The following is a 26684-nucleotide window of genomic DNA, read 5'->3' as shown; positions in this document are numbered from 1 at the left end:
TTCATTTTCTGAGTCTCTGTGTTACTCAGATAGTGTGCTTACTGTGAGTTTTAATGCCATGTACTCTTGTTATCTACAGTCGCTTCTGATTTGTCTTTTTCCTTTCCTTTCCTTTTCCTTTCTTTTGTTCTTTTGTTCTTTTTTTGCGTTCGCAATCAAAAGCCCAAGATAAGGCAACAAGGCTTGAAAGATGCCTTCTGGTAGCCAGAATTGTTACTATCTGATGAACGCTCAATGACCTGAACAACAACAACAGCAAAAACGAATCTGAGATTATTGCTCATGTTGTACATATATCTGCCGTGCTTAATTCCAAACGTTGCTTGTATGCTTTCTCATCTCTATCAGATCTCTTTGCAACAGTGGCAAATTGTTTTCGAAGTTAGAAGATTGCAAATATGCCACCAGGGTGGTTGCTTCAGAATGTGGCATGCAATGGGGAGTTTGTGTGCAAACTTTCAGCACTGTACAAAGCCTGCCTAGGGATGACTTCAAGATTAAACTGCAGAACAAAACACGAAAGTATCCCCAAACACAGTGTATCTTAGGACCATTTTTATGATGCTTTCTTTAACTTTCTTCATGCTTCATGAAATAGTGTTATATAACCATAGGATCAGGTACCCATTTTTCAGAATCCTTATTTTATAACAGTTAGAAATAAAGAGATCAGTTTTTTTTATAGTTATCACAGATTATCTGTGCCACTTTTCTATGTGTCCATTCATCCGCCCCGCCCCGCCCCAGTTTCTACATTTATCTGCTTTTTAAAAATTCTCATTTAAATGCACGTTTTAACATACTTTCTCATAAAATATACACCTGTAAATGTATTTTCTCTTATGCATATTTTAGCTCAAAATATGCGTTTTGATGCTAAAGCATCGCAAAATTCAATTAAGTGTGAGATCTGAAGGCTATCTATGTTCTGATTTGTACATTTGTCTGGGCGGTATAGATCAGGCCAACTAGTATCCTAATTCACAAAGAAAGGATAATTTTGTTTAGTTCGCATTTTTAATAAGTGAACCAACCAAATTCGCAAATCTAAACAAAATCACAGATTAGAATAGAATTTCCCTTTGAATTCCACTCAGTCTTGCAGTTCTTGGCTCAAAAAAGAAACAGTACAATTTCTAATGGATTTCATCCTAAACTGTTTCAATACCATTTAAATATGGATTTTCATGCATGGTTAAATGCTATAATCACAAAGTAATATGGAATGAGAATGGAAGGGATTTATAAATGAACAAATAGGAAATTGACAGGGACCAGTAATGGACTGAGGTGTCAGTTCCTATCCTGATTTACACATGGTCCAATGCAGGAATAGGAAACCTCACGCCTGGAGGCCAAATGCAGCCCTCCAGGTCTCTCTCTGTTTGGCCCTCAGGACTTTCCCCAGGCCACGCCCCTCATTGGTTTACTGCACTTCAGGGGTTGGACTAGATGACCCTTGGTTCCCCTTCCAACTCTAAAATTCTATGGTCCTGTTTTACACCCTGTTTTTGCCAGGCCAAAATCAAGACTAGAACTCTGATAATGTAAAAACAAATGTAAATTCAAGCACTGGTTCTAAATTCGAGATTTCCATGGAAGCCAGCTCATAGGGCCAATATTGCCTCTGTACAGCATAGTTTGAGCCATTCTTAATTGCTCACATACCCATGATCCCACTGAGAATGTAATACATGTCCTGGTGTGGCCACAGATATACAGTCTGTCATGGAGTTCTACTCAATATTGATCCAGAGCAGAACTCAGATGTATAGTTAGCAGAGTAAAAACTTAAACACGTTGTAGGATTCCCCAAAAATAGACCAGAGGCGATTGTATTTCATCCAGCAGAGCTTTACTGCTACTGAGGGCAAATGAGCATAATGGTCACAAAACTAATACAGTACATTCAGAACTGGCACTGTCCATAAGAAATCCAGTTGCAGCAGACTTAACTTAAACTTATAATAAGTCTAAACCTTAACACTAAGCATACTCTGTACAGAACACCACACCAGAAGGAAGAGAGATAGAAAGTGAAAGTGAAACCCAGGCTCCTTCTGGCCTTATTCTGATAGTCAGCAGGACCTTGACAGAAAGAGATAAGAGAACCAGTTCAAGCCAGCTGTACTCAGCTTCTTTGAAGGTATGACCCAAACATCATGAACCTTCTGCTTGTTTCTTTCACACACAGAAGCTTCCAGAACCCTCTTGAATTTAGTACAATAGGAAAGATCTCTACACATCAGATCAATGCTTTATGTACTAAGAAATGCAAACTGACACAGCCATGGTGATCTGGTAGCTGAACTGTTTCTGCAGCTGTGGGATGTGGTGCTGTGTGAGGGAATCGCTCTCCCATTCTGCCCCTTCTTCCTTTCCACCAGCTGCAGGCAACCTGCTCCCTTTGGCAGCTTCATATTCCCTTTGCCAACCAGGTTTTCTAATACGCCTGCATTAAATTGGCAATTTAAGGATAAATATTGCTTTGAACCAGAAATCTTCGTCACAAAACAGTTATCTGTCATTCCTGTTTTCCTAGAAAAAAATTGAAAATGTCAAAATTGTCCTTTTCCCATTTGCAATTTTTAGATTACAACTCATTTCTTGATGGGGAATATTTTTTCTAGCAGGTTTCAAACAGCCCCACTCACTAACCTTGCTGATGTACTCATTCACATGCTACAAAAAATGGTTTTTTTTGGGGGGGGGAGCCATCGCCGTATACTCCCTTCCTTCATGCCTTTGTGCCTTTAAATCACATGCTGTGAAATGTCCCTGTAAAAAATGTATCTTCGACTTCCGGTTAGCGCCAGCGCTTAATGGCGGATTTCTCCCGGAGCTCCGGGAGAGATCTGCTTCGTAGGTTCGGGTCCTGTCAGCTACGGCGGAGCGGGGACCCTTAAAAATCACAGGCGTGTTGCCTGTGAACTGGAGACTCGGCGGGCACCTTTGCGCCCCCCCGACGCTGTGAAATAGCCTTTTTAAAGGCTGCGGATCAGCGGAGGGTGTGAGGAGCGGTGCTGAGAGTCGTCTTCACCCAGCCTGCGAAGCGAAGCCGCGTCGCCATTAGCGGAGAGCGCTGATTTCTTCCGGCGAAATCGGATTAAAAGAACAACTATCCGTGAGTAGGATTGACCGCTAAAATACAATTGGACATTAAAAGTTAAGAAATTGGGCACCGAGACGGATAAGCACTAAAAAGGAAGTCTGCTTTCCGTTCTGTAGCAAGATCAAAGCGAAAGGCACTCTAGCTGTAACTGCTTGAGAGGAAATTTGCGGGAATTAAGAAATCCACCACCAAAGCAAAGAACTCCCTCCCCGAAGGCAGAAGGGGGGGGAAGAAGATTTTAAAATGTTTTTCTGCCAACTTTAAAGAACTGAGTTAAATACCGCTGTTCTTAAACCTGGGATCGGACTGCCGGAGAAAAGGAACCGGCTAAGGACTGTTGCTATAAGAAGGTTAAAAAGTATCTTTAATTGACTTTGGTTACTCTCAACTTGAAATACTTATTTTGTTGCATTGTAAAGTTACTTACAGGACATTATTGACTTGGGTCCCTTAGAAAGAGAAAAGAACAATTGGAAGGGACCAGGAAAACTTTTGTTTACTTTTAGGAGAGTGTGGGACTATTTGGAGAAGTAAAAAACTGACTCTGCGCCCTCTAGAGGACTTACAAATTGTTACAGCAACAAGTGAACTGTAAAATCTGAGAACTTTTGTTTGACAGCTTAAGAGTGTGGGAATGACCTTGACTAAAAGATCTTGTTATGGCAGATGGTAAAGAGAAAGGGGATTCACAAGAAACAACCTTGAGATCTGGCAGACAATATAAAATTGATTCTTTCATGCAGAGAAGGGCTTCTGTATCAGGAGCCTCTGGAACTACAGCTGCCTCAAAGGCAAGAGTGAAAACAATGTCTACAGAGGAATCATTTGCCAAGGTACTGGAGAAGATAAATGATTCTTTGGAGGAACTAAAAAAGCAAGGCGCAGAAACTAAAGCACAAGTTGCTGAAACTAAAATACAAGTTGCTGAAACAAATAAGAAAATTGAAGAAATCTCTGGGAAAATTGATTCAAATACAAAAAGTATAACTGACCTTGGGAACAAAGTGAACTCAAATGCAGAAGCAATTGGGAAATTATTGGAAGAATCATCTACAACAAGAAAGATAGCTGAGGAAGCTAAAGAAATTGCAACTGCTGCTGAGGGAAAGTTTCCACCAGTGTTCAAGAAACTAGATGAGTATGAACTGGCACTTTCTATGCAAGATATGCAACGCAAGGAGAGGAACCTAAGGATCAGACTTGTGCCAGAAAAGGAAGGAGATAACCTGGTGGACTACCTGACAAAAGAATTTTCTGACTTTTGGAAGCAGGAGTTGGACAAAGAAGAATTTAAGATAGAAAGTGCATTTAGACTGGGAGCAAGGCAGAGGAAGAACAGACCCAGAGACTGCTTAATAACTCTGAGATCAAAGGAGGAACGGGACAAAATACTGAACCTGCATTACCAAACAACCCTTCGAATTGAAGATTTTCACATCGAGATTTTTAAAGATATTCCTAAAAGCATTTTGGACGCAAGAGGACACTACAAGGACCTGGTGATACTGCTGAAAAGGAACTACATTCAATTTAGGTGGGAGTTTCCCCAAGGCTTGTCTTTTAAATACAAGGGGAAGAAAAGAAGAATAAAGACAGTGAGTGATAAAGACAAGTTCTTAGGAGAACACGAAGAAGACCTACAGAAAGAGACGTTTCCAGGGCAAGGGCATCCTTCACTAGATACGGCAACGGAACCACCGACAAACGAGGAACAAAAATTGGGAGCTGTAGGAGGAAAGAGTAAATAACCCCATCATGTCTCTGCAACTTCTAACCTGGAATTGTAACGGCTTAAATATTCCCAGAAAAAGGAAAAATATATTTCATGCTCTAAAGAAAGACCAATTGGACTTGATTTGTCTACAAGAGACCCATGTGACAAGAGCACACAGGAAATTATTAATAAATAAAAGACTGGGACAAGAATTTATATCTTCAGACAGAGTAAAAAAGAGAGGAGTAGTGATTTATGCAAAGGAAAAGCTGCAACCGAAACAAATCTTCAAAGACGACCAAGGAAGATATTTGGCAATTGAAATCCAATCTCAAGGAGAAAAGTATCTGATAATGGGAGTCTATGCGCCAAATGAAGGGAAAGCTGAATTTTTCAAGAAGTTGCATGAGACTTTGATGGACTATATGGATTATAATCTAATTATGATGGGAGACATGAATGGAGTAGTTTCAACAAATATGGACAAAGCACAAAGACAGGTAGTAACAAAAGATGGAAGACTACCAAAGACCTTTTTCGAAATGACTGACAATATGGACTTGATAGATATTTGGAGAACAAAACACCCACTAGAAAGAGAGGGAACCTTCTTCTCTGAAGCCAAAATGACATGGACAAGGATCGACCAAATCTGGGTGACTAGCAGTATGGCGCAGAACATAAAGAGAGTGGAAATCTGCCCAAAAACTTTCTCCGACCACAATGCAGTAAAGATGGTGATGAGACAAACAACAACTGGCTCCTTTAGATGGAGAATGAATGACACTTTACTTAGAGATGAGGAGATTTGCAAGAAGGCCCAAAAGACTCTGAAAGATTATTTTGAAATCAATTTAAGGACTAAAGTAGAAAAAAGAATAGTATGGGACGCAAGCAAAGCCGTGATGAGAGGGTTTTTGATACAACAAAACACATTAAAGAAAAGAAAACAAAATGAGAGGGAGGAAAAAATTCTGGAAAAGATAAAAGAAGGGGAAAAGAAACTAAGATTGAAGCCAAAATCACAAGAGATTTTAAGAGAAATCAAATTTTATCAAACACAATATATGGAACTGACGAATCAAGAATTAGAGTGGAAAATTAAGCAAATGAGACAAAAGACCTTTGAATCTGCTGACAAATGTGGCAAGTTATTGGCTTGGCAAATAAAGAAGAGACAAAAACTCAACACGGTAACAAATATAGAAGTGGAAGGAAAGAATATAAGCAACCCAGCTGAAATTAGGAACTGTTTTCAGAACTACTTTAGACAACTTTACACACAAGGGCCGCAGAAGGAAATGGACATACAACAATTCCTCGAGGAAAATGGGCTGAAAAAGGTCTCGCAGGAAAGTAAGACTATTTTGAACCAGGAGATATCAGCACAAGAAATAGAAGATGCCATTCAAGGCATGGCGTTGGGCAAATCCCCAGGACCGGATGGACTGACTTCCAAATATTATAAAGTATTGAAGGAAGGGTTGATACAACCTTTGAAGGAAGTCTGTAACGAGATTATGGAGGGGAAAAGGGCACCCGATACGTGGAGAGAGGCCTACATTACACTTATACCAAAGACAGAGACTGAAAAGACCCAACTTAAAAACTACCGACCCATCTCGTTATTGAATGTGGATTACAAAATCTTTGCTGACATTTTAGCAAAGAGACTGAAAAGAGTTTTGATGGAGGAGATTCATGGGGACCAAGCAGGCTTTCTCCCGAAAAGGCATTTGTCGGATAATGTAAGGAATATAATTGACATTTTGGAAAAGTTGGAAGTGAACATAAACACTAAGGCTGTTTTGATATTTGTGGACGCCGAGAAAGCCTTTGACAACATTTCTTGGAGCTTTATGTTGAAGAACCTCCGGGGGATGGGGGTAGGCCAAGGGTTTGAGAATGGTATAGGTGCAATTTATTCTGAACAGAAAGCAAAATTAATTGTAAATAATGTGGTTACAGAAGAGTTCAAGATTGAAAAAGGGACACGACAGGGGTGCCCTATCTCCCCATTACTTTTTATATCGGTCCTGGAGGTCTTGCTTAATATGATTAGGAGGGACCAGCTGGTTAAAGGGATTCAGGTCGGAGCTAAACAATATAAACTGAGAGCATTTGCAGATGACCTAGTACTTACATTGCAAGAGCCAGAAGCTAGCACGAAAAGAGTTTTGGAAATAATCCAAGAGTTTGGTCAATTGGCAGGATTTAAATTGAATAAGTTGAAAACAAAGGTATTGGAGAAAAATCTAACACAGGTTGAAAAAGAAAGGTTTCAGAATGAGACAGGGTTGACTGTGGTTAAAAAAGTGAAATATTTGGGTATAAACATGACAGCTAAGAATGTGAATTTATTTAAAGATAATTATGAAAAAACTTGGACAGAAGTGAAAAAAGACTTGGAGATTTGGTCAAATTTAAAGCTTTCCTTGTTAGGTCGAATTGCAGTTATAAAGATGAATGTATTGCCAAGAATGCTGTTTTTGTTTCAAGCACTGCAAATAATGGACAAAATGGACTGTTTCAAGAGGTGGCAAAAAGACATATCTAAATTTGTCTGGCAGGGCAAAAAGCCCAGAATTAAATTTAAGATATTAACGGACTCAAAGGAAAGAGGGGGGTTTGCCCTGCCAGACTTCAAACTGTACTATGAAGTGGCAGCTTTCTGCTGGCTGAAAGAATGGCTGCTTCTTGAAAACACAGACATTTTGGACTTGGAAGGTTTTAACAATATTTTTGGGTGGCATGCATATCTGTGGTATGACAAGGTTAAAGCACATAAAAGTTTTAAAAACCATATTGTCAGAAAAGCATTATTAAATGTTTGGGTTAGATATAAAGATTTGCTGGAAAACAAAACTCCAAGGTGGTTGTCGCCAATGGAAGCTAAGGCAGTTAAAAAGTTAAATATGGAGTCTAAGTGGCCAAGATACTGGGAAATTTTGGAAAAGGAAGGGGACAAACTGAGATTGCAGAGTTTTGAGAAACTAAAAGGGAAGGTGAGAGATTGGTTGCATTATCACCAAATAAATGAAGTGTTTAAATTGGACAGTAAAGTTGGCTTCCAGGTGGAAAAATCCAAATTGGAGACTGAATTGTTAGAATCCAGTACTAAGAATTTGTCAAAAATGTATAATTTGCTGCTGAAATGGAATACACAAGATGAAACGGTTAAATCAGCTATGATTAAATGGGCTCAGGACATTGGTCATAATATTTTGTTTGCTGATTGGGAAAAGTTGTGGACCACCGGGATGAAATTTACGGCATGTAATGCCCTAAGAGAAAATATTATGAAAATGATCTATAGGTGGTACATAACCCCGGTCAAGCTTGCAAAGATTTACCATTTGCCTGACAATAAATGTTGGAAATGTAAAGAAAAGGAAGGTACATTTTTTCACCTTTGGTGGACGTGCCCGAAGATTAAGGCATTCTGGGAAATGATCTATAATGAACTCAAAAAGGTATTTAAATATACTTTCACCAAGAAACCAGAGGCCTTTCTCTTGGGTATTGTCGGCCAAGGGGTGTTAAAGACAGACATAACTTTTTTCATGTATGCTACAACAGCAGCTAGAATACTTATTGCGAAGTACTGGAAGACGCAAGATCTACCCACACTGGAAGAATGGCAGATGAAGGTGATAGACTACATGGGCTTGGCAGAAATGACGAGCAGAATCCGAAACCAGGGAAGAGAAACAGCGCAAGAAGAATGGAAAAAATTCAAGGACTATTTAAAGAAATATCACAAAGTTAATGAAAGTTAGAATGATGATGGATTGGAAAGTAAACGGTTACTATTAGTAATGGTTAAGACAAGGAGAATAAGGAGGATTAGCTTAAACTTAAATTAAAATAAGGGAAGATTTGCTGAGTAATTGATAAGAATTTGGAATACAGAAAAGGGAGGCATGAGGAAGTCGGGGAAGGAAGGTATAAGAAATCAGGATATGAAATGGTACATGTTTTTTTTTGTTTTGTTTTTGTCTTTGTATGTTTATGTATGTTATGTTTATATGGAAAAATTCTTGAATAAAAATATTAAAAAAAATAAAATAAAAAATGTATCTTCTCCTTGCCTCATCTTCTCTATCCATCAAACCTAATCTTTCTTTTATGACCTTACAAATAAATAAAATGAAATAACCTTCTTTCCTTCCCAGCTGTCCAGGCCTGGCACCAGCACCCAGCATGATTGAAAAGAATGGGTCCCGGGGGGGGGGGGTTGTAGTACTGCCAATTTTCTTTTCATTTAAAAACTTAAAAAAACAAAAAACTAGTGCAGTGAACCTGAGACTGCAACATCAGATCCTCCAAGTGTCCTTATTTTCCAGGGACGTTCCTGATTTAGAGAAGCCGTTCCAGTTTCTGATTTGATCCCAGAATGTCCCACTTTCCCTTAGTTTATCCCCATTTTCATTGGAGAAAAGTTGGAGGGTATGGTAGGATGTCCCTATTTTCATTGGGGAAATGTTGGAGGGCATGCAGTTATCCGATCCCATAGTCGTCTGAAGGCAATCCTGTATAGGGAAGGTCTTTTTTAAATGTTTTATTATGTTTTTATATATGTTGGAAGCTGCCCAGAGTGGCTGGGGCAACCCAGTGTGGTGTGTGGGGTATAAATAGTAAAATTATCATTATGGAATGGGACGTCCCTATTGTCATCAGAGAAATGTATGCAACCGCTCACCTTCTTTTCCCCATCAGAATGCCTCTGGGCCCCAATACATGGGCATTCTGACCAGTCTTGACCATTTCCTCACCTCACTGTGCACCCAATATTAAAAAAACATTGTCAGGCTTAAAAGGGGGGCATGTTGGTCTTAGAGGACACCTTTCACAGGGCCTTCTTAAACCTGGTACTGGCCTAACCTCAAAGTCTTCTCTCTTCTTCCAGATTGCACGGCTCCTATCAGAAGTTGCACATGGGCTACATTTCTGAGGCTTTAGTGGACTTCACAGGCGGGGTCCAGATATCTTTGGACCTTCCTCGCCCTTCCTCTTATCTGTATGAGGTAGTGAAGGCTGCTGCCAAGTCAGGTTGCCTCATGGGATGTGTCACTCCTCCAGTGGTAAGCTAGAAGTTTTGTTTTTTTTCTAGGAACTGGAATATAAGAAGATGCAGGAAGAATTGGTCTCGTTCACCTGTTCCCCTCAAAATTGCGTGCAGAACCCCTGTGCTTTGTTGGTTTACATGTAATGCTTTCCCCTCAAGCAAAGTGTCATACAGCCATGCTAAGTAAACCTGGCAGCCAGGTAGTGTGTGCCACTCAATTTTCACCCCCATTTCTATGGTTCTGGAGGAGGGCCAGGGACCCAGACTCACTGACCTTCTCTGTTTAAATGCTCAGTGTCATGGGCTGCAACAGTTCTTACAAGACACGGTGCTCTTATTATTATTACAATTTATTACCCAAGATCCCAGGGCAAGTTACAGCAATTAAAACACAATACTAAAAACAGCTTAGAACAACTTTAAATTGAAGAAATAAGGTAGGTGCTAAAAATAAACATCTCTCAAGTGTCAAAAGAGGTGTGTCTTCAGCATTTGCCGAAAGCTATATAATGAAAGTGCCCAGCGTACCACTCTGGGAGAGGAGTTCCACAACCTAGGAGTACCACAGAGAATGCCCTTTCCTGGGCCACCCCAGCCCACCAGCTTCTGAGGGAGGTTGAACAAGCAAGAAGGTCCCTTTCTGCCGGGCTGTGGTTTGGAATATTACTGTTCCTCCTGAGCGCCCCCTGAATGCTTCCTTTGATTGGAGGACAGAGTTATATGTACCACACAGCCTGCCTTGTACCCCACTAAACTAGCCTGATGCCCTCAAGTGCAGAGGAGCACATAGCGTTGAAAGAAATAAAAGAAAAGTCCACCGTCACCCCAGTCAACTTTTGTACATGGGAATGGGTGAGGGGCACCATCGTGTTCTTTGCCATCAGGTAGCAAAATGTATTTGGATGGCCCTGGCCCTGGTTCTCCCCTCATCAAACAAACCACATCCATTGGATCAAATGAAAATATGTTTGCTAATGCTTTTAGAGAGGTTATAGCTGTCCTTTCTCCATTCAGAAAAATAACGTAAACGAGAAGAATGGAATTGTTCAAGGTCATGCCTACACTGTTGTGGAGACTGCAGAGGTGAGAGAGGAAACATTTATTTCTGTCCTTCTTAATTGTCTTCTTCCCACAGCCCTCTCTCCTAATTGGCAGCTGGCCCGCTGTTCTCCATCCCCATGTTCATAATTCATTGCTTTTGGGACCAGAAGGTAACATTCCATTGATCTAATCTAGACCTCCATGCGTCACTGAGATCACATAATTTCATTCCTGCCTTCCTGAAATGTCTGAAACCCGGTGGCTTTATGTAGAAGTAAAGAAATGATAAAGTTAGCAAGGTGACACAGCCAGTTAGTCGTTTTTAAGGGAACTATGATGAAACACTGAGCCCATAATTAACACTCATTGGTTCAGCCAGTGATGTGGCAGAAGATAACCCACTTACCAGAAAAAGGCCTCAGGCAAGTTTTAAGAGGCCGAAACAAATTAAATGAACGGACACTTCTGTGGGCTGAATCCATGGAGTTAATTTAATTCTGAGGTATAAAGTATTGATGCAAGAGCAAAACCCGATAGCATTAAACACAGTTTACCATTTCTGCAGATAATCCAATATGTTTAAAAAACACATAATTTTTAAAAAGGAAATAGAAAATCCAGGTTAAATAAGGAAGGAAATACGGGGCAGTGTTTTAATACGGAAAGTGTAATGTGGCGTTTTGTACAAAACTTAAAGGCATGAGCAACCTCAAGTCCACAAAACACTTGCTGTGGGAAAGTGCCCTGTGAAAGAGACATTGCTCAGAATATGCTAAAGTGCAGGGTCAAGAGTTCACAGCTGGATGAAGAAGTCATTTTCTTCACCTGCAAGGTTTATCTTTCCCGAGCGTACACTCTTCCCTTGCCCCAAATTTTAATATCATCTTCTGGGGAAGGAGATCAATTTGGCAGAAAGTAATAATCCAGCAATGGCAAAAGAAAGCAAAGGATTTACTGCAGTAAGTGGGTCTGCCTTCAAGGTGAGTGCAGTGCTCATCCCCCAGAATCATCACTTACGATGCTCATATCAACAAGGACAAAAGAAATGGCCAAAGCGGACAATGACCTTGACTAATCCTCTGGCTTGCCTTCCTTCTGCAGCAGTAAGAATGCTCACTAACATGGTGTGTAGTTCTTCCGGGAACTACAACATTCTGCAAAAGAGAGAAGGGCTGTGTGATGGAATACCTATGCAGAGCTAAACTGGAGATCATTATTTTGAACAAGAGACCTTTGTGCATTGTTAAGCATCTGCATTACTATACAGATACCTCTCTTTGCAGGGCCCTCGACTAAATGATCTATGCCAGGCCCCTTCCTACACTTGTGGGCTTAACTGGGGGCAGGGAGTGGTGGTAACTGGGGGGAGGGAGTGGTGGCTGGGTCAATCTCTGTGACGGGATGAGCTCCCATTGCTCGGTCCCTGCTCCTGCCAACCTAGCAGTTCGAAATCACCTCAAAGTGCAAGTAGATAAATAGGAACCACTCCGGCGGGAAGATAAACGACAGTTCCGTGCGCTGCTCTGGTTCACCAGAAGTGGCTTGGTCATGCTGACCACATGACCCGGAAGCTGTACGCCGGCTCCCTCGGCCAATAAAGCGAGATGCATGCCACAACCCCAGAGCTGTCCGCGACTGGACCTAACGGTCAGGGGTCCCTTTACCTTTAATGTCCTACAGGGGAAAACTTCAAGACCATTAAACTGAAAGCTCTTGGACCTGGTTGTCCAAAGGGCACAGTGGCTGTGGGCTTTGCTTGGGCCCTGTCAGCTGCCCAAGGGGACCAAGTGATGGCATAGGACATTCCCTTGCAACTTTAGTACTCCTCACATCACCACACAAACACATACGCTGCCTACAATTGCTTATGAATGATATGTAGTTAATAGGTGCCATTTGAGAAAGAACTGGGAATCAGGTGGTGTAAATGCTCCATAGAACAGGGGTTCCAACTATTTCGGGCCTGGGGCCACCACAAAATCACCATTTCACAGGAGAAAACTGGGTAATGCTTAGATTCCCTCCCAAACAAAACAGGCAAGACACTCCACCCCAGAAATTCTACTAAAACACGAGTGAAAAAGAAGGCAATGTACAACACACGGCTCTCCCAACCCTCAAAAAAGCCAAAAACCTTTCTATAAAAGAATTGATAGGGTGAGGGGGCTTTGGCAGGCACTGGGGGGGGGTGATATGAAGAAGCCATGATGCACCACACTGGAGACCCCAAACATAGACTACTGTTTGGAAGGAGCACGAATCACACCAGTGGCATGCAGAGTGTTAAATAAAAGAGATAATTGCATTCATAGTGTTATGATTTAGCCTATTCTCTTTTTAATGTAAAAACCCTTATAATTATAATGACTTTGGTTAAACTATAAACTTTGGTGATAATGCATTAACCATTAACTATAAACTAGGAGCCAAACTGGTTCAGATAATATGCCCATGATTTATCTCAACAGAGATATAAAAACAAACACCTCATGATGCTCTTGGCTTACTCTAACCCAGGGGTGGGAAATCTCCAGTCCCCAGGCTAAATGCAGCATTTGAAAGCTTCCCACTTAGCCCTTGAGGCCCTGTCTCCTTGTCTTGCCCCTTTCTCAACTTCCTTAGATAATTGTGCATTTGAGAGTCTGTTGGTTAGAGTCTTGCCAGCAAAATATCCAAGGCAAAATTACCTAAGGACTTGCACAAATGGTTGCATTTCCCCCCATGTGATCTATTTTGTGTCCAGGGGTTGCACAAGTTTTGCATGAACTGCATGAACTGGACTATGCCAACAGGACTGCATAAATGGCTACAGACTGTCTTTGAAGCCTGAACATTCTCCATGCAATATCATCAGAAAAGCAGGGAGTGGGGTGGGGAGAGCAGTCAGGCTGCATGTCTGATTTGGCCCTAAGGAAAAAGAAGAAGAATTGATTTCATGATTCTTGCTCCCAATAATTGAATGGTCTGAAATTTTAGCCTGTTTCTCCCCTATAAGACAACATTGGCAGTGCATCATTTTATGGGGAAAAAATAGATGAGAGTTCAGTGACTTAAACCAGCTGTAAGATTTTGTGGCAACTTGAAAATGAAATGTATGGGAAAAGAGTAAAGTCTCAGTAGGAAAAGGCACATCAAGACTGAACAGACATTATTTAGTTGGCTGTTAGAGGCAGAGATACTTGTTAATATCTAGCTGAGAACAGAACCCAGAAGTCAGTGATTACATTTCAAGGTGAGAACCTTCTAAGATTTATGGAAGCTTCTCGTGTTTCGAATTTATTTACAACTGGAAGCACAGAAAGCAGCATCTCCTAAAAGAAGCTACAATATAGTTTCTACATATTGATGCTGCTTCCTTCGTCCTATGTGGGCTATGTGAAGATCTTAATTTCCTGCTTGTGTCTGTAGGTTATAATTGGCTTTATTTGTGGCCTGAAGAAACCTGATTAGGAAGCTGAATGCTCATACCCAAAGCCAATACAGTGGTACCTCTGGTTGCAAACGGGATCCGTTCCAGAGGCCCGTTCGCAACATGAAAAAAGCGCAACCCGCAGCGGTGCATCTGCGCATGCACAGGTTGCGATCCGCTGCTTCTGCGCACGCGTGTAGTCATTTTGCGCGTCTGCGCATGCGTGAGCAGCGAAACCCGGAAGTAACTCTTTCCGGTACTTCTGGGTCGCCGCGGAAACCTGAAAGAACGTAACATGAAGCGGATGTAACCAGAGGTACCACTGTAAATGCTTTTGTGAACCTGACCAAACTCGCTGACTCCTGTTCCACGTGTATTAAAGTAGTGCTCCCATCCAGGGCATCATCAGAACCTAAGAAGAGCCTGCTGATTCAGGCCAATGGCCCATCTGGTCCAGCAGTGTGTTCTCACAGTGGCCAGCCAGATGCCATGGGAAGACTGCAAGCGGCACCAGAGTGCAACAGCACTTGCCACACATTTGAGTCCTAGTAACTGGCATTCAGAGGCCAATTGCCTCTGGAGGCAGAACATAGCCATCCTGGCAAGTAGTCATTAATAGCTTTATGCTCCATGTTAACAAGCAGGTAACTTGCAGTTAAAGATGAATGAATCTGTCAGTTTTAGTTTATCTCAGTTTATCTTTAATCTTAGTGTCATTTCTCCTGATTTCTGCATCAGTTTGCAATTTAAAACAAACAAACAAACAAAATTTACCATTATTTTGGTCGCATTTTACCTAATATACACATATTATTAGGAAGCCCAGCCAGATGGGTGGGGTATAAATAATAAATTATTATTATTATTATTATTATTATTATTATTATTATTATTATTATTATTTGCTGTTATCACCAATAATTCTCTTAATATACACATTTTTGTATGCACATTTCTCCCAATATACAAACATTTAGTTGAAGTACTGCATCACAAAATTCAGAGAAGTGCAGATTTCTAAGGATAGTTGTGTTTCATTTCACATACTGTTTCCATAAGTGTGAATAAGGTAGTTTCAATCATGCTACAACAGTGCACAGGACTTATTTAGTGCTTAATAAGTGCTCCAGGACTTATTTTTATTTTGCTCCCATTTGCTGCCTACTAGGCAGTTTTTGTTTTGTGTATTGCAAAAATAATGCATTTTCCACATAATTAAAAAAACAAGCTGCATTGTCTACCAACTTGTGCATAGTAAGGCTTATTATTGAAGGCAATGGGATTTAAGCAACTTCACTGTGTGGCCGTTCACATCCTTTGTTCCTTAGATGCAGACAAAGTTAGGAACTAAAGTGAGCCTCCCAAAATACAATAGCAGAAGCTTTTACACGTCTCTTTCCCCCACAAAACACCCCCAATATACAAGATGCCACTGTTGACTTTTTCTTTCTTCTTAATAGGTTCCCTATATGGGTATGAAGGAACGTTTAATTAGACTTTGGAATCCTTATGGCCATAAGGAGTGGATTGGAGCATGGAGTGATCGGTATGGTTTCAAAAGTTTTATTTCATTAGGGACTGCTGCCCCTGCTACTTTTGCTCGCCAACCCCTCCCCGTTCGCCTTAAAGCGCATCCAAACTATGCACCTTCTTTCTTGCTGATTGCCCAGATTGTGACCCAGACAAGCCTCGGGGGAACAGGCAGGACAGACTGAGGCAGCTCCCCAGTGACTGTTCTGCTCTGCTACAGCTTCCTTCCTTGGCCAAAATGGGGGCATCCATGTGAGGTAGGCAGTAGCAGCAGAGCAAGATGGTTGCTGGATCTCACCTGAGTTATACTCCACCTGCTCGCTTGCCATCAAAAAGGACTTCATTGCTGCTGTTGCTACCACCACAGGGAGTGGCCAAGCTATTATTTTTTAAGATGAACAAGGGAGGGGGAGAAAAGCTGCCTCTGCTGGCTGCCATCAAAGTAATATTATTGTGCCTCTACTGCCCAAAACCATTTCAAAAATGTCAGCTCCCCGCTGCCAAATTCACTTTCCATTTTGGGGGACCCCCATTGGCCCTAGTCAACACCTCCAAAGTTCATCTTCTACCGTTTATGTTCTGGTCATAGGAACATAAGAAGCTGCTTTATCCTGAATTAAACCACCCAACTATCTCTCTCAGTATTGCCGACCCTAGCCAAAGCTCTCAAAAATTTCAGACAGGGTTCTCTCTCAGATCTACCTGGAGATGCCAGGGAACTTGTAACCTTCTGTATGCAAAATCAATCGCTGTTCAACTGAGCCATGGCCCTTCCCAACCGGCTCTCGTTTTGGGTATGCTATTTCCTTTTTCTTCTTTCCTCACACCTAAGAACAATTCCCTAGAATTACCCTAGGTGCAGTCTATCAAAATTAAGCACTTTCATGTCTCATTGATTCCACTACGAATGATTTAAGCATGAAATGGTTGAGATCAATAAGACTTAAAAGAAATTACCAGTGGTTGGGTGGTGTCCCATGATTTTGCCCTCACCCACTACCACAGAGCTAAAAATCTGGAAAATATGCTCCTGTACAGTATTCATAATCCTTTATTTTTCATTTTTTTCTCTTTGTTGAATTTGCAAATGAAAACTGAAAAACAAGAGCAGTATACGTGCAACAGGATACTAGTTGCTTTACGATTTTATATAGCCATCTTCTTTTCCTCTGGGCTTCTAAAATAATATTTCCTGAAAAGTGTTCTTTAGTATCTACATGCTGGTGTGACCGAAGCTGAGCTAAGAAGTATAGTATAGTATAGTATAGTATAGTATAGTATAGTATAGTTAGTATAGTATATTATAGTAATTTCCCAGGTTTTGCAAAGTTTAATTCTAATCTCAATACTGTTGAAATTTGGGTGGAGCAGGCTTAAACTGCATGGATCAATACAATTATTGAGTTCTGCTTGGTTAATGCTATGCATACAACACAATTATCACTTAATTATAAAACTGCAGCTTGAGAATTAACACAGCTGGATAGCTATTGCAATGTCTGTGTGGTGGTATTGCTGAGAGGTAATATCAGCAGCTAAAGATGCAAAGAATTATTTCTTTATTAAAGTACATCCAGGGTCAGCCGTACCATTAGGCATAGTCAGATGGTCACCTCAGGCAGCTGGTTTCGGGTATCCTGAAAAGTCAGTACATTCTGAGTTATTTATTATTGTTGCATTTTTATTCTTGCAGAGGGAGAGAGGTGCTTGTAGGAGTTTCTGCCTCAGGCACCAAAATGATTTGGCAGGTCTTGGCTACTGTGCACCTTGACTTAGGGGCAGTGTGTGTGTGTGTGTGTGTGTGTGTGTGTGTGTGTGTGTGAGAGAGAGAGAGAGAGAGAGAGAGAGAGAGAGAGAGAGAGAGAGAGAGAGTGCATTTGCACCTGAGTGTGTGTGCATGTGGTGTGTGCTGCTTTGACTTTCGCAGCAAAATGCCAAAGTGCCATCCAGGACTATTGAAACCAACAGAAACTGTTTCATTCTCTTCATTGTATGGCATTCTAAGCACCAGAACAACAAAGTTGCATGATCAGGACATAAGAATGAAGTGTGTAGCTTCTTACTCCTGGCAATTTGTTCAGTGCCCATTCGTGGCTGAATGTTAAGCTTTGGGGGAAGAACTAAGCATTGAAAGAAACGAGTGATGCTTCTGAAATTCACCCCATCCGAATTTCTCCTTGGAATTTGTATTTCTGGTCTTCTTTCCAAAGTAGAAGTGATGCATATGTACTCATCCATCACTCTCTCTTTCTTTTTTTAATTTCTGAATTTTATATTGAGCTCTGTTCATACACTGCAGCTTTCAGCTACATGACTGTTTTTTGGGCAGTGTTTTATCAATCCGTTCATGCATAGCGGAACTAGGGGTGGGAGACAAGCTAATGAATTTATTCCCCCCTCCCCCATTAGATTTTCCCTGCCCCCAGTACTGATACACATATGCACATTGATAAAATGCTGCCCCAAAGCAATCACAATATCATACATATGGTAATGTACATATTGCAGTCTTCATGTGATTGAGCATTTCTATCAAGCTTCTCTTTTTTTTGTAGCATTTTATCAGTGCATCAGATTCAGATTTGTTTACTGTATTTTAGCAACCTGCCATCAAGCAGTTTTGGTGCATTCAGAACATTCAAAGTGATCTGTGCCAAGTTTTAATCCAAAATAGAATCACACATTCGAAAAGAACAGCAAATGCATAACACATAGCAAACCAATGCAAGTCTGTCAATCTAATTTGCTTGGACCTGGGAGACCAGAGTTCAAATCTTCACTCTGCTATTAAGGTCTTAACCTGACTTACCTGTTTGTGAGGATAAAATGGAGTGGCAGAGAGAAGCATGTTGGGGATCTGAGGTGAGACGAGGCCGTCTTTACCTGGGGGTGCAAGGGTTGCAGGACACCCGGGTGTTGAATTCTGGGGGGCGCCAGGCGCCTGCTGCTGAAGCTACCTAAGCTCTTAACTATCTCCTGTTATGAAATAATAAATAATTTTGATCAAGCTAGAAAAACAAAATACTGTACATATACACAGTGGTACCTCTGGTTACGTACTTAATTTGTTCCGGAGGTCTGTTCTTAACCTGAAACTGTTCTTAACCTGAGGTACCACTTTAGCTAATGGGGCCTCCCGCCGCTGCGCGATTTCTGTTCTCATCCTGAAGCAAAGTTCTTAACCCGAGGTACTATTTCTGGGTTAGGGGAGTCTGTAACCTGAAGCGTATGTAACCTGAAGCGTATGTAACCCGAAGTACCACTGTACATAAGTATTACCAAAATGTATACCTACTGTTTCACTAAAGGACTTTGTGGGCTCATTTACCAAAGACGTGCCACGCTGGTGCTGGCGCTTGTCATTCACAATGGCGGCGCCTGTCAGACTCAACGACGGCGTTTGTCATTCTCAACAGCGCCGTGCACGCGAAATTAACTCTTACATCAAATTATTATGTTACGTATTGTATTGAGCTGCTATGTGGCAGTGGGGTCAGCAGCACCTTTGACACAACTGATGTTTCTTCTAAGTAGGTGCCTAAACAATACTTAGAAGTTTAAGTGTGGTGGTGTTAATTTGGGGGCTAAACTAAACTTGGGGGCGCTGGGCAGATCTTTGCACCCCGGCGGCGCATATGCTAAAGACAGCGCTGGGTGAGACACCCACACACTGGAAGTTGCCCCCAGTTCCAGTCACCACACAGGGGAAGCTTAAGGTCCAAAATGGTTTACTGCTGCAGAGGATTAGTCTTCAGTAATACAGATCCAGACGTTTATAATTTACATACAGCTTGTTGGCTTATGCCAGTCACATGTTTGAAGCAACGTGTGAACCAAAACACAACGATCTTTCTGCAATTTGCACTTCTCTAAATTTTGTGCTACAGTTCTCCAATCAAGTAACGTGCCCCCCCCCAAAAAGTGCCTGTTAGGAAAACGTGTGCATAAAAAGGCACATGTTGGTGAAAATAGCAAAAAGGATGCATTGCATTAGGGAGAATTGAATACAAAAAAAGTGTATATTAGGAGAAAAATGCCTTAAAAGGATGGCAAGTTCTCGTGAAGTTTTCTTTTTAAAAAAATAAAAATAAAAAGATTAACTGATTCAATCGCAAACTTAAAGATTGTGAACTGATCTTTAGTAAGATGTGCTTTAGACCACAGGAGCCTGCTTCTTGGAATTTTAAATCAGGACTGTAGCAATGTTTTCTCTTAAACCGAGTCATCCTGTAGTTAGGACAGCTGGGGAAATGTAGTAAGCTTTAACTAGAGGGCTTGTGGGGTTTAGGTGAGCCGATGTAGGATTAGCAATGGTTAAGTTGTTTATTCTTTAGCTGTTTATTGTTTAGGGCAATGTTTAAAAGTTAAGTTGCATACCCATATTCTATTTTGTTGTCCATGTAACCCTTATTTGTATACATGCTCTTGATTTCTATTATGCTCATATGTGGGTGTGGAGAGCGCAGTTGTTTAGAATGTGCTGATAACACCAAGGCTGCAGGTTCGATCCCTGTATAGGACAGCTGCATATTCCTGCATTCCAGGGGGTTGGACTAGATGAACCTCAGGGTCCCTTCCAACCCTACGATTCTATGATTCTGTGTTTCATAAACCGAAATGTGTTCACTGCTCTTCTGCTGGTTCATTTACAATGAACCTTTCCAAAGGGATTCTAGCTGGTCAGGTCCTGCTTGGTCACCCCCATTTCACTCATTTGGGCAAATTAGGAACCTCTTTTTTAAATTTCATATGGTCTTATCCTCTTTTATAGTTCCACGGAATGGGATCGAGTCCCGAAGCAATACAAGAAATCTCTGTATGAAGACAAGGATAACGGCGAGTTCTGGTATTTTCACAATTTGTCTTTCTGTGATTCTCTGTGCTCTAGATTTAAGGCCCCCAAGCTATAATAATCTCCATATGTTGCCATCTGGGCTTCTTTGGGAGAAAGTGTAGGATAAAAATTGAATTAATAATGAATAATCTTCTTGCAGTGAGCCACTCTTATTTTCAGGGTCCTGCTACACTTATATTAAAGATGAGAGGCTGTATTCAACTCAATAAATATCTGTGTGGAACAATTTCAACTTGTGCAAGGGGACTTTGCCCTTCCTCCCACAGCACATGACCCATGCCATCCCCAAAAATGCTCCAGAGAGCCGGGGGAAACCTTAGAACAGATTGCAGATTGGCAAGCAGAGGAAGGAAAGTACAACTGCACATGCAGAAGTTGTTCTGCTCTTGCAAAGTTCTATTTAGCGATAGGTTGATGAATGCAACCCCAGACTACAATCGGTAAAGTTTTTTTCTAAGAAAAGGACCGTCAATCTATAGGCTGTTCACCACAAGCAACTGCCAACTGTTTTTGCCATTTGTTTTCTAGCACCATGCAAATTCCACTTCTCCATTTCAAAAATATTTCAAGTCCTCAGGGCTGCAAAACCAGGATTGAAAATGTATGTGTAGTTGTTGTACAATGTAGAAGTATGCAAAGCCTGCCTGAAAATTCATTTTCTCTTCCGTCAGGATGTCATATGAAGATTTCCAAGAACATTTTTTATTTTTGCATGTTTGCAATAATGTGCCAACCTTCCTAGACTTTGGAGTGCAGAGGAGCAACATGTGGTCTGTGCAAATGCATGTCGACAGATGGGTTCAAGGGCTCTCCCCAGAAGGTAAAAGTAAGTATCCTTCCTTAATTATTTCCCTATTCTTTTTTCAAACAGTACGTTTCAAAATAGTAATTTCTTAACTGGACCTGAACTGAAAAAGTAAAATTTTAAACATAGCAATGTTTTATATTTCCATATTGCACCAATATTTAATTAACACAGGCTTGATTATAAAGACGTAGCACAATATTACATACTCATAGTGGGTGGTAACATATAAATCTTGAATTTTACACTCTGGAGACAGACATCTGTAGATGACAATTGCCTATGACCTCTGTCCTTCTATAATCATGAGGTCCATCAAGCCTCAGCAGAACACTTGATCTGGCAATAAACCCAGTTTGTTTAATTGAGTTTTTGATCCATGCTTGTGAAATTAACTAACTGCAGTTCCCAAGGTTCTGCTACAATTTCCTCTTCCACGTTGGATTCCCAAATAATGTTCAGTGTTGCAGGGCAGTTGCTGTTCAGCAACAGAACCTACAGCTTCAATCCCAGACCTTGTTTTCTTTGCGAGATCTCAAATCTGAAATATACACATCACATAAGAATTATGCACAGAATTAGGCATGCTTAAGCCCACTGAAATCAACCTCCTATGCTATTATTTACATATTCCTATCCTTTTTCTGCTGAGTTGTCCCAGTACTTAATTCGGTGGGTATCTAGTATCTCCAGCCACTTTCTGTAAGCAGTGCCAACTGTTTATTTACGGATGTCTTGGTTATATGGCCAGGGGTGTAGCAAGGAGGCTGCAGTAGGTGCAGCCCACCCCTGGTGTCACCACTGAAGGAGGTGACAGAATGGTGGGCAGCACTCACCGCAGGGCCTGTAGTGCGCCTGAGCCACGTATCTCTCCTGGGAGTGATGTGGTGGCTTGAGCGTCCACAGGCTCCGCGCCTGCCCCAAAACGTCCGCCTGTTGCCTCCCCCTCAGCTGTAGGGCGGCTAAGTGGGAGGAGGCAGGCAGACTCCTTGGAGACCCAGCAATCCCCCTGTGGGCAGCTGGCCCCGCCCCTGGGCGCAGGACACATGCACCGCCCCAGGCGCCCAGTTGGTTTGCTCCGCTGCTGTATATGGCAAGTCTGGAGACTGACCACATTTTGAATTGTATTTGATGATAGCCCATGGATTCTCTTCAAGTTTTGCTTTAGGATATTTGGAATAACTCTATGTGGCTTATTTCCATGAAAGTGAATTTAGGATTGCAGCCTGGGCATGTTGTCTATGCATTGTGCGAAAGGGTTTCTATCTGAAGTCTAGATTCGTTAAACTTGTTATTATTCACCATATGAAAACAAAAATTAAAATACAGCATGTGAAAACATACAAACAGCAAATGTCTTCACAATTTATATAACATAACAGCCATTTCTAAAATTGGTGTATGCATTCTGTTGTGGAATCTGAACCATTTTCTCTGTTCTTCAGAAAGACCACACTTTAATCAGTACAGCTAATTTGCACATAATCATAACCATGGAAACTTTACACTTCTCTTCAATCAGTGTTGCTTTAGAATTTCCTCAGTTCTTTGCTAACATAATTTTATGGCTTGCTAAGAAATTCATGTTTTCTCACCAAGTATATATATATTTTTATGTTCATGCTTTACACCCTTTATATACTATTTTCAGTCTTGTAAGAAATACATTGGGGCTTATATTTTATCCATAACGTGTTTTATTTTGTACTGTTGTGCTTCTTTAAAATTAAAAAATAAAGTTCTACTACTTGTGGTGTAAAACATAAGATGTTTTCACTTTTCTTACGTGCAGTTCCTCCTCTATCCAGAAATTTATCATTGTTTTATGCCGCCACCAGATTTGCAAGAATCCAGCAACTAGTTATTTTTATATAGTAATTGTATAGAATTTAGTCTAAGTTGTTTTTGTGCAAGTGGAATAGACGTTCAATTTCACAATAAGACTTTGCTTCTCTCCCTGCCCCACAGAGCCCCCTACTGCTTCAAAATATGCTGTGGGGCAGTTGGGGGTCCTGCAGAGGAGATCTTGCAAGCACATGTGGCTGCAGGGTGGGGAGGAGCGGAAAAAAATGCTGCGCGAGCTTGTGGCATAATCTGCTAGGGGCCATGTTCTGGTTTCTCTCACACCTTTCTGTCAATCCGTTGTCTTATCCTACCCATTCTTCCCCTTTGTCACCTGCATGAATTAGGCCAAGAGATGCAGATTGCCTCCACCTGATAGATAAGGATTGCAGCCTGCAACAATGTTACTGCTTCAGGAATCTCTGTTTAGCAGGGATCTCTGGCTGTATGCAGAGAATGTATTGCCTTCCTGTATTTGGTAGAACTGTGGGTCAGGGCTTCTTATAAAGTAACCACTAACTGAATGTCTAAGGGACGCGGGTGGCACTGTGGTCTAAACCATTGGGCCTCCTGGGCTTGCCGATCAGAAGGTCGGGGGTTCAAATCCCTGTGACGGGGTGAGCTCCTGTCGCTTGGTCCCTGCTCCTGCCAACCTAGCAGTTCGAAAGCACGCCAAAAATGCAAGTAGATAAATAGGTACCACTCTGGTGGGAAGGTGTTTCCATGCACTGCTCTGGTTTCGGTGTACCTTTGCACCAGAAGCGGCTTAGTCGTGCTGACCACATGACCCGGAAAAACTGTCTGCAGACAAACACCGGCTCCCTCGGCCAGTAAAGTGAGATGAACGCCGCAACCCCAGAGTCGTCTGCATCTGGACTTAACTGTCAGGGGTCCTTTACCTTTTTAAATTGAATGTCTAGCTTCCTGCAACAGGGCAGGTTAAGTGCCTGCTAGAGACATTGACAGGCTGAAGGAATTGCCTTTCCCACAGGACCACGATCCTATGAAGGCATGCATGCAGCAGGCAGGTGTAAAAGGAAGCGATAAAGGAGGGACGTCTCACTTGATCCACACTACTCTGCTGCATGTGTCTGATAACAGAAATCATTGTTTTTCGCAACAGGTGCCTTTTCCAGAAATCCTCGGTATTTAGTCCAGGTGCAGGAGCCGGACATGAAAAATTCCAATGTTGTGGTATCACTGACACAGAAACTTGTAAATGATACAAGGAGTCCACAACCTCCAGAACCTCCAGGCATTCGTTTCGTAATACTCAAGGTAAATAACACCAGACAAGAACTGGTGTTCTGCTCATGCTTGAGCCTGGCCATCTGTATAAATTGTTCTACCCTCATGTGCTGGATTCAGCCGAAAACCAGCCATGTTTTGTCTCGAGATGGCTGGGAAATTCCAGGTTGCAATGGCAGGGAAAGAGATGAACATTGCTGCCTCCTACCCAGTGCCCTAAACTATCCTTCCTCCCAAATGACGAGCGCCACATCATAGCTGTCAACTTTTCCTTTTTTTAAGGGAGATTCCCTTATTCCGAATAGGATTTATCACAAGAAAAGGGAATATAATAATAATAATAATAATAATAATTTATTATTTATACCCCGCCCATCTGGCTGAGTTTCCCCAGCCACTCTGGGCGGCTCCCAATCAGTGTTAAAAACAGTACAGCGTTACATATTAAAAACTTCCCTGAACAGGGCTGCCTTAAGATGTCTTCTGAATGACAGGTAATTATTTATCTCTTTGACATCTGATGGGAGGGTGTTCCACAGGGCGGGCGCCACTACCGAGAAGGCCCTCTGTCTGGTTCCCTGTAGCCTCACTTCTCGCAATGAGGGAACCACCAGAAGGCCCTCGGCGCTGGATCTCAGTGTCCGGGCTGAACGATGGGGGTGGAGACGCTCCTTCAGGTATACAGGACCGAGGCCGTTTAGGGCTTTAAAGGTCAGCACCAACACTTTGAATCGTGCTCGGAAACGTACTGGGAGCCAATGCAGATCTCTCAGAACCGGTGTTATGTGGTCCCGGCGGCCACTCCCAGTCACCAGTCTAGCTGCCACATTCTGGATTAATTGCAGTTTCCGGGTCACCTTCAAAGGTAGCCCCACGTAGAGCGCATTGCAATAGTCCAAGCGTGAGATAACTAGAGCATGCACCACTCTGGCGAGACAGTTCGCAGGCAGGTAGGGTCTTAGCCTGCGTACCAGGTGGAGCTGGTAGACAGCTGCCCTGGACACAGAGTTAACCTGCGCCTCCATGGACAGCTGTGAGTCCAAAATGACTCCCAGGCTGCGCACCTGGTCCTTCAGGGGCACAGTTACCCCATTCAAGACCAGGGAATCCCCCACACCAACCCGCTCCCTGTCCCCCAAAAACAGTACTTCTGTCTTGTCAGGATTCAACCTCAATCTGTTAGCCGCCATCCATCCTCCAACCGCCTCCAGGCACTCACACAGGACCTTCACCACCTTCACTGGTTCTGATTTAAAGGAGAGGTAGAGCTGGGTGTCATCTGCATACTGATGAACACCCAGTCCAAACCCCCTGATGATCTCTCCCAGCGGCTTCATATAGATATTAAAAAGCATGGGGGAGAGGACAGAACCCTGAGGCACCCCACAAGTGAGAGCCCAGGGGTGTGAACACTCATCCCCCCCCACCACTTTCTGGACACGGCCCAGGAGGAAGGAGCGGAACCACTGTATGACAGTGCCCCAGCTCCCAGCCCCTCTAGACGGTCCAGAAGGATGTTATGGTCGATGGTGTCAAAGGCCGCTGAGAGATCCAGCAGAACTAGGAAACAGCCCGCCGGAGATCATCAACCAGCGCGGCCAAGGCAGTTTCAGTCCCATGGTGAGGCCTGAATCCCGATTGGAAGGGATCCAAATGGTCCGTTTCCTCCAGGCGTGCTTGGAGTTGTTCAGCAACCACCCGCTCAATCACCTTGCCCAAGAATGGCAGATTTGAGACTGGGCGATAGTTGGCCAAATTGGCCGGGTCTAAAGATGTTTTTTTAAGAAGCGGTTTAATGACCGCCTCTTTCAGCGGGTCTGGGAAGGCTCCCTCACAGAGGGAAGCATTCACCACCCCGCAGAGCCCATCGCCCAGCCCTTCCCGGCTCGCTTTTATCAGCCAGGATGGGCAAGGATCAAGGAGACAGGTGGTCGGTTTCACTTGTCCAAGCAGCCTGTCCACATCCTCGGAGGTAACAGATTGGAATTGATCCCATGTAACAGGACCAGACAGAACTCTAGCACTCTCCCGCCCTGGCCCTGCTCCCACGGTGGAGTCTA

The 26684-nt window shown here is 42.3% G+C and overlaps 1 protein-coding gene across 2 annotated transcripts in view; it reads left to right on the top strand.

Annotated features, from left to right (window-relative positions):
• CAPN13 (calpain 13) overlaps positions 1-26684 on the top strand; it is a 90213-nt gene that overhangs the window by 28221 nt on the left and 35308 nt on the right. For both annotated transcript variants that reach the window (XM_053383001.1, XM_053383000.1), the window contains 6 exons: positions 9736-9910; positions 10909-10977; positions 15805-15890; positions 20646-20720; positions 21401-21549; positions 24500-24654. In XM_053383001.1, coding sequence (XP_053238976.1) covers positions 9736-9910; positions 10909-10977; positions 15805-15890; positions 20646-20720; positions 21401-21549; positions 24500-24654 — 709 coding nt within the window. The remainder of the gene's footprint in view (positions 1-9735; positions 9911-10908; positions 10978-15804; positions 15891-20645; positions 20721-21400; positions 21550-24499; positions 24655-26684) is intronic.

Source organism: Podarcis raffonei, chromosome 3 (genome assembly GCF_027172205.1).
Source record: "Podarcis raffonei isolate rPodRaf1 chromosome 3, rPodRaf1.pri, whole genome shotgun sequence".
Taxonomy (NCBI): Eukaryota; Metazoa; Chordata; class Lepidosauria; order Squamata; family Lacertidae; genus Podarcis; species Podarcis raffonei.
This window is presented reverse-complemented; position numbering and strand designations above follow the sequence as displayed.